Source organism: Molossus molossus, unplaced genomic scaffold (genome assembly GCF_014108415.1).
Source record: "Molossus molossus isolate mMolMol1 unplaced genomic scaffold, mMolMol1.p scaffold_m16_p_13, whole genome shotgun sequence".
NCBI lineage: Eukaryota > Metazoa > Chordata > Mammalia > Chiroptera > Molossidae > Molossus > Molossus molossus.
Genome location: NW_023425348.1, coordinates 91,844,626 through 91,857,425, shown reverse-complemented (window position 1 = coordinate 91,857,425; position 12,800 = coordinate 91,844,626). Strand labels below are relative to the sequence as shown.

General features: G+C 41.1%; 1 protein-coding gene across 3 annotated transcripts in view; it reads right to left on the bottom strand.

The window, feature by feature from the left end:
* PACS1 (phosphofurin acidic cluster sorting protein 1) overlaps nt 1-12,800 on the bottom strand; it is a 129,744-nt gene that overhangs the window by 48,666 nt on the left and 68,278 nt on the right. For 2 of the 3 annotated variants that reach the window (XM_036258116.1, XM_036258117.1), the window contains exon 2: nt 1-88. In XM_036258116.1, the coding sequence (XP_036114009.1) occupies nt 1-88 (88 nt within the window). Of the gene's footprint in view, nt 89-3,564; nt 3,754-12,800 lie in introns of those variants that run through there. The other variant, XM_036258118.1, reaches the window with a different exon arrangement.

The following is a 12,800-nucleotide window of genomic DNA, read 5'->3' as shown; positions in this document are numbered from 1 at the left end:
CTGTAGCTTTACAGCAATGACCACTGAATTAAGATCTTTGTCCATTTCTTTTAACATGACGAGCTTCTTCAGGGTCAAGCTGAACAGCCTAGAAAAACGTAGAGAAAGAAGATGCAGTCAAACATAAGGAACTTATGAGAAAAGTGACTGACAATCTGTTAGGGAAATACTACTTTATCTAAAGTAAGAATGTCAGAATGCCCTTCTCAGTCCAAACTGTGTCTTCTTTCAGTAAGCGAGCATCCACCCCTTTTATTTAACTTTTGTACTTGAGAAATGTCAAAAAAGTACATTATTCTATCAACTTCCTGGAGGCCCATTTATCTCAAGCCAAAACCAATATGCATGGTATTAAAGGAACAGAAAAAGAGATCGACAGAACAGACCAGAGCACCTAGAAACAATCCCACAATTATACAGAAACTTGATATAAGAGCAGTATTAAACAATAACTAGGAAAAGAATAAGCTATGACATGATAAAAATAATAAATTTAGATCTTACCTCACACTAGATATAATTTAGGTATTTTATTTATCTTTTATCCTTACCCGAGGACATTTTTGCATTTATCGTCAGATAGAGTGGGAGGGAGAGAGGGAGGAAAACAGAGAGAGAAACATCGATGTGAGAGGGACGCATTGAGTGGTTGCCACCCACACAACCCCAACTGGGGCTAGGGACAAACTATGCCCTTAGCAGGAACTGGTCCGGTCTGGGGCCCAACACTCTAACTGCTGAGCTAAACTGGCCAGGGCTAATCTAGGTAGATTAAATACTTAATTGTGAAAGGCAAAATTATAAGAGAAATATGGGAAATATCTTTCTGACTCTGAGGTAAGAATAGGTTTTTAAAATAAGACACTGAAAACACTAAGAAATTTAATTATATTAAAATTAGGAATTTTTGTTCATCAGGAGACACCATAGAGTTAATACACAGTCCTGGCTGGTTTGGCTCAGCGGTTAGAGTGTTGGCCCGTGGACCAGAGAGTCCCAGGTTCAGTTCCCGCTAAGGGCATGTACTTCGGTTGCAGTTTGTCCCAGGCCTCGGTTGGGGTTGTGCAGGTGGAAACCACTCTATGTGTCTCTCTCACATCGATGTTTCTTTCTCTCTCTTCTCCCTTCTCTCCCTTCTGCTCTGTCTGAAGAGAAATGCAAAAATGTCCTCAGGTGAGGATTAAAAAAATAACACACAAATCACGAACTTAGAAAAGATATTTGAAACTCATAATACTGACAAAGGGTCTAGAATACAAAGAACTTCAATAATTCAATAAGAAAAAAGACTGGCAAATCAATAGAAAAGTAGGTAAAAGACATGAACAGACGTTTCATGTTTCCAGAAGAAGAAACACTAATGGCTAATAAATATACAAAAATATGCTCAACCTCATTAGGAACCAGGAAAATGCAAATTGAAATCAAAATATCATTTTACACCCACAAAATTGGCAAAACTAAGCGTGGGTGAGTAAGTGGTGCAGCGGGAACTCATATGCTGCTAGTGGGTGTATCAGCTGGAACTTGAGCACTTAGGAAACTGTTAGGCACCATGCTGTGAAGCTGAACATGTGTGAAATCCAGGATTCAACCATTTCACTTCTGGAAAAACGCTTGCCCTATGAACCAGGAGACACACACAAAAGCGTCCATAGCCTTCGTTAGCTGTGTGAACGTGGGTAAGCTACTTCATCTTCCTATGCCTCTGTTTCCTCATCTGTAAAATAAGGATTGTAATTCCAACTCAGAGCGTTGTTGTGAGGATTCATATGTATAAAAGCACTGAGAACAGTGCCTGCCCCACAGTAAGCTCTCAGTAAATTAGGTAATATTTGTGTTACGCCCATCAGAACCCCAATGTACACTGTCAGAAGAGCAGACAAAAATCTGGCATATTAATACACTCAAGTGCTATCCCGCAGTGAAAATGACTTCAACATGTAATTATCTCAAAACACAACACTGAGTGAAAACAAAGTTGTAGAAGACTACATAGAGTATGACACTATATCAAATTCAAAACCAAGAAAAATAAGCTACAAATTGTTTCAGGAAGTACATATAGGGAAACCTGTAAAGAGCATGAGAAGGAAGCATAAAATGAGGTTTGGGGTGTGTGAAGAAAATAAAGGAGGCAAGTGTGTCTACAGCCCAGTGAATGGGGTGAATGGGAGAGCAATAATAGATGAAAGGTTAGAAAGGCAAATGGAGGCTGAACTATGTAGTAAAGACCTTATGTTTTGATGAGAAGCCAATGAAGAATTATAAATAAGTGGATGATATAAAATTATTTGTGCAAGCTTACTCTACTGCTATGTGAATAATGGACCACAGAAAGAAGAGGGTAGAAATAGGAAGACCTGTCTGGAGGTTATTGCAGGGGTCCAAGTAAGACAGGAAGAAGGTTTGAGCTGAGGCAGTAGCAGTAGCAGTGGAGGTGGACAGAAGGGTGGAATTCAGGAACATTCTGGTAGAATTGATAGAACTCGCTGATAAACTGAATGCAGGGCATGGGGAAAAAGAAAGCTCAAAGATGTTTCTGGGTTCTGAGTATTAAAAAAAAACCAAAAGCCTTGAAGTATCCTTTCTTCTCAGAAATATAAGCAATTGCAGATGAAGGTGAGGATAGAGAACAAGATTTCAAAAAGAGGAAAGTAGTACAGAGAAGGAACTTTGTCTCCATTCATGTTTTCTAGCATTCAGCTGCTTATTAAGATGTCAGGACCAAAGAGTCTTATCTAAGATCCTTTGTGGTTCTCAGCGTTCCCTGGGGAAGAGAGAAATTAAGTTTTATCTGAGAATGTAGGGATGAGAAGTGATTGGAAACCTGGATGGAATCAGCCAACATTATATTTTTAAAAAAAAATTTTTTTTTTATCCTCACCAGAGGACACTTTTTTTTGCATTTATCTTCAGATAGAGTGGGAGGGAGAGGAGGAAGTGAGAGAAACATCGATGTGAGAAAGACACATTGAGTGGTTACCACCCACACGACCCCAACCGGGGCCAGGGACAAACTGCAACCGAGGTACATGCCCTTAGCGGAAACCGAACCCGGGTCTCTTTGGTCTGCGGGCCGATGCTCTAACCCAGGTACTTGCCCCTGACCGGATATCAAACCCAAGACCCTTCAGTAGAGGGGGGCCAACGCTCTAATCACTGAGCCAAACCAGAGACTAGACTGGTAAATAGAATAACACAAGGAAGAAATCTTAACTTCATAAAGTTCAAAAGAAGCACAGTAACAAACAGCAAGAGGCTAGAACCAAAGATCTCTGGTCTCATGTCCAATTATGGAGTCATCACAGCTGTCCAGATCCTGCTGCTTCACAAAAACTGGGGGTTCAGGAAGGAAACACCAAACTGCTGCCTCAGCTCCCTTCCAGTTCTTATTTGCTTCTTTCCTTTATTCCCACCTCAAAACATCCAGCCTTTGGCAGATTCTTAGAATGTTTAAACAAACAAGAAAATTGTGTAATTTGGACTCAAGATGTCTTTCTTTAGACAATTAAACATTAAAAAGTAGGTCATGTTGGGGGCTGAAACAGCTTGCTATTTTACCTTTAAATAATACATTTTTAAGTGTTGTATAACCAGCTGGCTTCTTTTTTTCCAGAGATAATTCCATCTTCCTCTGATCTCCCGATCCATCACACCCCTCCAGGCAGGACCCACATTTGCTTCCAGAAACAAACAGCTGCTCTCAGGGTCAGGTAACAGGACAAGATAATCCTTAGACATTCTTGAAAAAGAACTTCACAGCAAGGAACTAGCATTATCTTACTGTTTGAAACCAACCACAGGGCATCAAGTAAGAATATTCTCCACATCATAGCTAGCTATTCAAAGACCTTCCACCCTGTAAAGGAGGAGGCCAGAATAAGAATGAGCATTTTTAAAGTCCATTTACTGGGACCGCAATGCATGAAGTACACATTTTAGACCTATGATTTGAAAAGTTATTTAGCTTTAGATCAGAAATGTTAGAGGCAAGAAAATAAAATAAGTCTCGTCTCAAAGTAATTATAAATGTTGCGTGGGATTGAGATACAGGGATAAGAAGGACATCAGATCAGACTCTACCAATGACTATTCTCAAAGGAAGAACCACAATCATTTTTTGTATTAATATGAAATAAAACTTGTATCATTTTTAGTATGGTTTTTAAGTTATTCTCTAATGGCAGATTTAATGGATATGTTTATAAATTTGCCTAATAGACACATTCTGTGTCTCTGACGTCAACTTTTCTAAGGGCTCCAAATTAAAAGTGTCATTTTATTTTGCCTTTTGGGATTACTTCTATCTAAAATAATATTATTTGCCCCCTTCCAAATATATTGCCAGCATCACTACTCTTGCACTTTGGAACCATTATTAAGTAAATGAGGGCGACTTAAACACAAGCACTGCAATATGATGACAGCTGATCTGATAACAGGTGGCTACTAAGTAACAATAGGCAGGATACCCTAAACAAAGGGAAGACTTATGTCCCTGGTGGGATGGAGCAGGACAGCATGAGTTTTAAAACTTAGGAATTGTTGTCCTGGCCGGTTGGCTCAGAGGCTTGAGTGTTGGCCCTCAGACCAAAGAGTTTTTGTTTAGTTTCTCAACCAAGTTACCCAGAAGAGAATGTTAAATATCCAATTATCATTGTGGATTTGTCTACATTTAATTACATCCGTTTTTGCTGCAATATTTTGAAGCTCTGTTATTATGGGCTGAAGATTTTTATATCTCCTTGATGCCCTTCTTCATTTTTAATACTATTCCTTGTCTTGAAGTCTATTTTGTTTGATATTAAAACAGCTACTTCAGCTTTCTTATGCTTACTGTTTACATAATATATATTTTTCCATCCTTTTACTCTCAACTGAAATGTCTTTGTATATAAAGTTTGTCTCTCTCTTTTTTTATCATCATTCGAGGACATTTTTTGCATTTATCTTCAGATAGAGCGGGAGGGAGAGAGTGAGAGAAACATCAATGTGAGAGAGACACATCGACTGGTTGCCACCCTCAGGACCCCAACCAGGGCCAAGGACAAACTGCAACCAAGGTATGTGCCCTTAGTAGGAGCCAAACCCGGGACTCTCTGGTCCACAGGCCGACGCTCTATCCGCTGAACCAAACTGGCCAGGGCTAAAGTTTGTCTCTTATAAGCAGGTAAGATACAAGAACTTTACAACAGTAAGTTTCCATTTACCCTACCCCATCTTATTGCTACTGTTATTGTGCTACATCTTCATATACATTATAATCCCAGCAACCGTGTTATAATATTTATTTTAAAGTTATGTGTTTCTTTATTAATCCTAACCTGGAAGATACGTTTTTCCATTGTTATCTTCAGATAGAGTAGGGGCGGGGAGACACTGATGTGAGAGACACATTGATTGGTTGCCTCCTGCATGACTTCAACTAGGGCCAGGGACTGAACGGCAACTGAGGTACGTGCCCTTGACCAGAATTGAACCTGTGACTCTTTGGTCCGCAGGCCAAGGGTCTACCACTGAATCAAACCAGCCAGTGGTCATGTTTATTAAAGAAATTATAGAAGAGCCCTGGCCGGTTTGGCTCAGCGGTTAGAGCGTCGGCCTGCGGTCCTGAGAGACCTGGGTTCGGTTCCCGCTGAGGGCACGTACCTCGGTTGCAGTTTGTCCCCGGCCCTGGTCGTTGTGCGGGTGGCAGCCACTCGATGTGTTCCTTTCACATCGATGTTTCTCTCTCTCTGTTCCTCTCTCTCCCTCCCACTCTACCTGAACAAAAAATGGAAAAATGTCGTCGGGTGAGGATTTAAAAAAAAAAAAAGAAATTATAGAAGAAAAAATACAGTCTTTTACATTTACCCACATTATTTACTAAAAAATGCTCTTCATCTTCATCTCATCCCATAGATCTGAGTTACCATCTGGTATCATTTCTCTTTTTATTTAAAAAAAATTTTTTTTTCTTTATTGATATTAGGGAGAGGGAGACAGAAACATCGATGAGAGAGAACATTGACTGGCCGCCTCCTGCATGCCCCCCACTGGGGATTTGGCCCACAATCTGGGCATATGACCTGACCAGGAATTGAACCAGTGACCTCTTGGTGCATGGGTTGATGCTCAACCACTGAGCCACACGGCTGGGCAGGTATCATTTCTTTTCTTTCAGAAATTTCTTTTAGTGTAAGTCTGCTGGCGATGAATTTTCTCAGCTTTTGTTTATCTGGAAATGTCTTTATCCTTCATTTTTGAAATAGTTTCTCTGGATATTGAACTCTTCGTTGACAGTTTCTTTTCTTTCAATATTTGAAAATATTGTTCTATTGTCTTCTGACCTTCACTGTCTCTGATAAGATATATTTGTAACACTGATCAATTTTTATTTTATTTATTTTTTAATCCTCACCTGAGGACACTTTTGCATTCATCTTCAGATAGAGCAAGAGGGAGAGAGGGAGAAAGAGAGAAAGAGAGAGACTTCCGGTCAAGATGGTGGCGTAGGTAAACGCGGTATCGCGTCCTCCCACAACCACATCAAAGTTACAACTAAACTACAGAACAACCATCATTCAAAACCACCTGAAATCAAGCTGAATGGAAGTCGTACAACTACGGAACTAAGGAAAAAAAAAAAGCAGCTACATCCAGACCGGTAGGAGGGGCGGCGGCGCGAGGGGGGGTGACGGCGCGGCGGCGGCGGAGCGCGCAGCGGCGAGACAGGCTGGTCCCACACCCAAGCGTGGTGGATAAAAATCAGGAGGATCCCGCAGCTGGGAAGGTCCTTCCTGAGGACTGAGGGGTCCCCGTCCCACACCAGGTGCCCCGCTCAGGGTTCCAGTGCCAGGAAGAGAATCCCCATAACTTCTGGCTGGAAAAACCAGCAGAAACTGAGGCTCAGGGAAGCTGAAGCGGCTGGAGCCCCAGGCAGCTCCCTAAAGGGCCCGCGCACGGACTTATCGGACTCTCTCCCTCTAAGCTCGGAGGGGAGGCAGCTCGAGGGGCGCCAGAGACACACAGGGAAGAACTGAGCTGTTTGGCACTGGAGCGAGAGCTGGAGAGGGGGCTTCCTCGGGGACAAACGTGCTGTCAGAGGCCTTTGTTCCTTTGGTGAGCCCTTCCCGGGGGCGGGCAGCAGACAGAAGCCATATCTGGGACTCCAGCAACCTGGCTCACACTGGTAGCCCCGCCCTGCTGACCCCCTGAGGCCCCGCCCCGCCCCACACAACTTCAACAAGCTGTTGCCACTTGCTTAACCATAGGATTGGCCGGTCTTGGATCCTGCTTCAGGTTTTTCCTAAATTCTTTCAAACGAGCAGCACCGGGTCTCAGCGAGCCCCATACCTCTCATTAAGTAATACACAGAAACAAACACAGGGAGGCAGCCAAAATGAGGAGACAAAGAAACAGGTCCCAAATGAAAGAACAGAACAAAACCCCAATAAAAGAACTAAGCGAAAGGGAGATAAGCAACCTAACAGATACTGAGTTCAAAATACTGCTTATAAGGATGCTCAATGAACTTAGTGAGAACCTCAGTGAACTTAGGGAGGGCATCAAGAGCATAAAAAAGGACCAGTTAGAAATCATGGATACACAGTTAGAATTAAAGGAGGCATTAACTGAAATAAAGAATAATTTACACAGCTTCAATAATAGAGTATGTAGATCCAAGGAGCAAACCATCGATTTGGAATATAAGGAAGCAAAAAATCCCCAATCAGAAGAGCAAAAAGAAAAAAGAATCCAAAAAAACGAGGATAGAGTAAGGAGCCTCTGGGATAACTTCAAGCGTGCCAACATTCGCATCTTGGGGGTGCCCGAAGGAGAAGAGAGAGAACAAGAAATTGAAAACCTGTTTGAAACAATAATGGCAGAAAACTTTCCTAACTTGGTGAAGGAAACAGACATACAAGTCCAGGAAGCACAGAGAGTCCCAAACAAGATGAACCCCAAGAGGCCCACACCAAGACACATCATCATCAAAATGCAAAAGGTTCAAGACAAAGAGAGAATATTAAAAGCAGCAAGAGAAAGGCAGCTAGTTACCTACAAGGGAGTACCCATTAGGCTGTCAGCTGATTTCTCAAAAGAAACTTTGCAGGCCAGAAGGGAGTGGCAAGAAATATTCAGAGTGATGAAAACCAAGAACCTACAACCAAAATTACTCTATCCTGCAAAGCTGTCATTTAGAATCGATGGACATACAAAAACTTTCCCAGACAAGAAAAAGTTAAAGGAGTTCATCACCACCAAACCGTTATTATATGAAATGATGAAGGGTCTTTTTGAAGAAAAAGATAAAATGTATGAACAAACAAAATGGCAATGAATACATATCTATCAACAATGGAATCTACAAACAAAATGAACAGGAAGAACAGAAACATTCTCATAGATACAGAGAACATTTTATTGGTTGCCAGTTGGGAAGGGGGTTGGGGGAATGGGTGAAAAAGGTGAAGGGATTAAGAAGCACAAACTCATTGCTAGACTGACAAACCTCAAAGGGAAAGGGGTTGGGGGGTGGGAAGAAATAAACCAAAGAACTTATATGCATAACCAATGGACACAGACAATAGTGTGGGAAAAGGTGGGAGGGGGGGCGGGAGTGGGGAGGAGGGGGTCAATGGGGGAAAAATGTGGAATATCTGTAATACATTTTACATCCAACAATAAAGATTTGGAAAAAAAAAAAAAAAGAAAGAGAGAAAGAGAAACATCGATGTGAGAGAGACACATCGAGTGGTTGCCACCTACATGACCCCAACCAGGGCGGGGACAAACTGCAACCTAGGTACGTGCCCTTAGCAGGAACCTAACCTGTGTCTCTGGATTGTGGGCTGACGCTCTAACCGCTGAGCCAAACTGGCCAAGGCATAACATTGATCATTTCATGTTATGTGTCATTTCTCTCTGATTTCAAGATTCTCTTTTATCTTTGGTTCTAGTAGTTTAACTGTAATGTTCCAGTAGTGCTTTTCTGTGTTTAGTCAGCTTAGAATCCATTGAACTTTCTGGATGTGTAAGTTAATGTTTTCTACCAAATTTGGGGAGTTTGGGCTATTCATTTCTTCAAATATTGTTTTCTACCTATTTTTCTTCTCTTTCTGGGACTTCAATGACAGCTACATTGGACTACTTCATATTATCCTACAAGTCTCTGAGGCTTTGTTCACTTTTTTTCAATCTTTTAAAAAAAATTTAATTTCTATTGTTCTGTTTTCAAGTTCAGATTATTTTGTCTGTTATTCCAGCACTGCTAATGAGCACAACTAGTGAGTTTTTATTTCAGTTACTGTTTTATTTTAGCCCTAAAACTTTCATTTTTTTCATGGTTTCTATTGCATTGTTACAACTTTTCTATTCACTTATTTCTTCTTTAATTCTCTGATCATATTTCTTTTTTGTTGTTGTTTTGTTTTATATCCTCACCTGTGGACATTTTTTTTGCATTTATCTTCAGACAAAGCCAGAGGGAGAGAGGGGGAAGAGAGAGAAACATCAATGTGAGAGAGACACATCGACTGGTTGCCACCTACACGGCCCCAAGAAGGGCCGGGTACAAACTGCAACCGAGATACATGCCCTTAGAGAGACCCGAACCTGGGACTCTCTGGTTCGCAGGCCAACGCTCTAACCACTAAGCCAAACCAGCCAGGGCTCTCTGATCATATTTCTTATAATTCTTTTTTTTTTTTTTATCCTCACCCGAAGTCATTTTTCCATTTTTTGTTCAGGTAGAGTAGGAGGGAGAGAGAGGAACAGAGAAAGAGAGAGAAATATCGACATGAAAGGGACACATTGAGTGGCTGCCACCCGCACAACCAACCAGGGCCAGGGACAAACTGCAACCGAGGTATGCACCCTTAGCGGGAACTGAACCCAGGTCTCTCAGGACCGCAAGCTGATGCTCTGACCACTGAGCAAAACAGGCCAGGGCTTATACTTCTTTGATCATATAGATGTAGCTGCTTTGAAGCTTTTGCCTGAAAAATCCAACATCTGTACCCACTTAGACTATCAGAGTCAGTTTCTATTGACTGCCTTTCTTCCTAAGTATGAGTTATACTTTTTTTATGTCTAGCAATTGTAGGTTGAAAACTAGATACTGTAGATAAAATGCTGTAGCAACTGGGGATTCTGCTGTGTCCTGAAGATTATTGTTTTTATTCTAGTAGGCAGTTAACTTGCTTTGATGCAAACTATAAATTCGTCACTCCTGTGGTATGCGACAGTTGATAAATCTGCTCAGTTCTTATAGCTTATAGCTACTTCTTTTTTAGCCTGGCTCACTGGGGTGTTCCCTGCACCTGTGTAGTTTGGCAGACAGCCAATGATTTGGACAGCTTATTCAGATTTGATGGTTCACATCCTGTAATTTTTGTGTTTTTGTAATTTCCCTCTAATTTTCCAGCTGCTTTGCCAGTCTCAGGGTCTGTCTTCTGAAGCCAATATGGCTTTAGCTTTCTATTGCCTGAACTGTTCAGTTTAGAAATGCATTCAATTAAAAAAAAAAAGCATCAAACTTATACTTCTCAGATAGTATAGGTCTGTCTTTCAAGGACTGATATCTCTCTTGCCTCTGCCTGTTTGTTTAGGGAGGGAGAGGGGAGAGGAGAGAGGGGAGAGGGGGGAGGGGGGGGAGAGGGGGAGGGGGAGGGAGAGGGAGAGGGAGAGGGAAACATCCATGTAAGAGAGCAACATGATCGATTGGCTGCCTCTGGCACATGCCCCAACCAGGAATCAAATCTGAAACCTGGGATGTGTCCTGACTGGGAATCAAACCTGCCACCTTTTTTTCTTTTTTTCCATACTGCTAGTAGACTGAAAGGGAGTGCATTCTTTTTTGTTGTTGTTGTTAATCCTCACCGGAGGATATTTTTCCATTGATTTTTTTTTTTTTTTTAAATAGAATGAAAGGGAGGGATGGGGAGACAGAGAAACATCGATGTGAGAGAGACACATAGATTGGTTGCCTCCCGCATGACCCCAACCAGGGCTAGGAATTGAATCTGCAACTTAAGTACATGCCCTTGACCAGAAATCAAACCCATGACCCTTCAGTCCATGGGCTGATGCTCTAACCATTGAGCAAACTGGCCAGGGCAAATCTGCCACCTTTTGATGTACGGGGTGACACTTCAACCCACTGAGCCACACCAACCAGGGCATGGGCAGAATCTACTCAGATGCTGGGCCTCACCCTTTTGGCAAGTACTTTCTTGCTTCCAGGATTTCCCTCTTAAATTTCCAGCTGTTCTACCCTTGACCTCTGTTCTCTGTTACCTCTTACCTATAAGGCTGCAATTTTCCACTGTCATTTCCTTCCACTATAGCCACCATGGAGTATGGAGCAAATCTTATGGCAAAAAAAGCCACAAACTTTCAAGTCTTTCTCCTTCCAATTACAATTTTTTAGCAGTCAATTCTCCTCCAGCATCTATCTGTTTTTAGATGCTTTTAGTAGTTAGTTATATTTTGTCCAGATTTTCTAATTGTTATCTGTGGGAGGATTTGAGTAACCATTTCAATCTACCTTCTTTACTGGAAACTTCATCTAATTTAGCTGAGAATACTTACAATTAAATATTCTTTTAAGGTTTTTAAATAACATCTTACTTTTAAAAGCATAGTGCTATATACAAAACCTTTGTAAGTCAAAGTAATGAATATCAACATCTCAATGGTAAAGTTTTGATTGTCCTTAGAAATTTATTAAGTCAGGCAGTCCATGTGCCACATGTGATAAAGTCAAAGGTACAAAAAGGCTTGGAACTGTTTTATCTATTTTAATGAAAAGGAAACGTAAAACAAAAGAAATATAGTCCAGGTCCCAAATTCAGAAGCTAGAAACTAAAATTCTGATCCTAGAAAAAGGAATCTTTTTCCTGCCTAGGAGTCACCACAACTCAGTCTGTTTTGTACTTGGTAACTGGAGGACATGGGAAATAGAGCTCTTATTTGTTTTGGGTTTTGTTTTGATAGCTACAATGGTTATTTTCGGGGAAGAGGAAAAAGAAAGAATGTGGAATGAGTAATTGTACTACAGATTACAGTATTAATTCCAACTGTTGTATGAAATAATTACTATTTATATACCTCTAATGAAGTATAAATATTTACAGATAGTTTGCTATGTACAATGCATAATAGGAACAGAGAAATGGGATGGGGAGAAGTGAATAAATATGAGTATCAGTTTTGCCTCCCAAAGATTTCTATAATATACTAAATAGACATGGTTCAAAAAAAATAGAAGAGGAACACAGCAGGTGGAATGGAGGTAAAAGTGCTGTTTATAGACTGAGTGCCTAATTTAGTAAACCTCACAATTCCAAATCACAATTAGTGTTATGCTATGAGTAATTTTTTTCCCCCCTCACCTTGAGGGTATGTCTTTTTCTAAAATTTTTATTATTTTATTTAAAAAAAATTTTTATTGATTGTTTGAGAGAGGAAGGGGGAGAAAGAAACATCGATGTGAGAAAAAAACTGGGGATCGAACCTGAAACCTGGCCACGTGTCCTGACCGGGAATTGAACCAGGACTGTTCAGTCCATGGGACGACGCTCAATCCACTGAGCCACACCAGCTGGGTGAGGATATGCCTTTTCTATTGATGTTAGAGAGAGGAAGGAATGAGGGAAAGAGAGAGAGAAAGAAATATCAATATATTAGAGAAACAATGGCTGCCTCCCATACATGCCCCAACCGGGGACTGAACCCGAAACCTACGTATGTGTCCTGACTAGGAATCAAACCCACAACCTTTTGGTGTACAGGAGGACACTTCAACTGAGTCA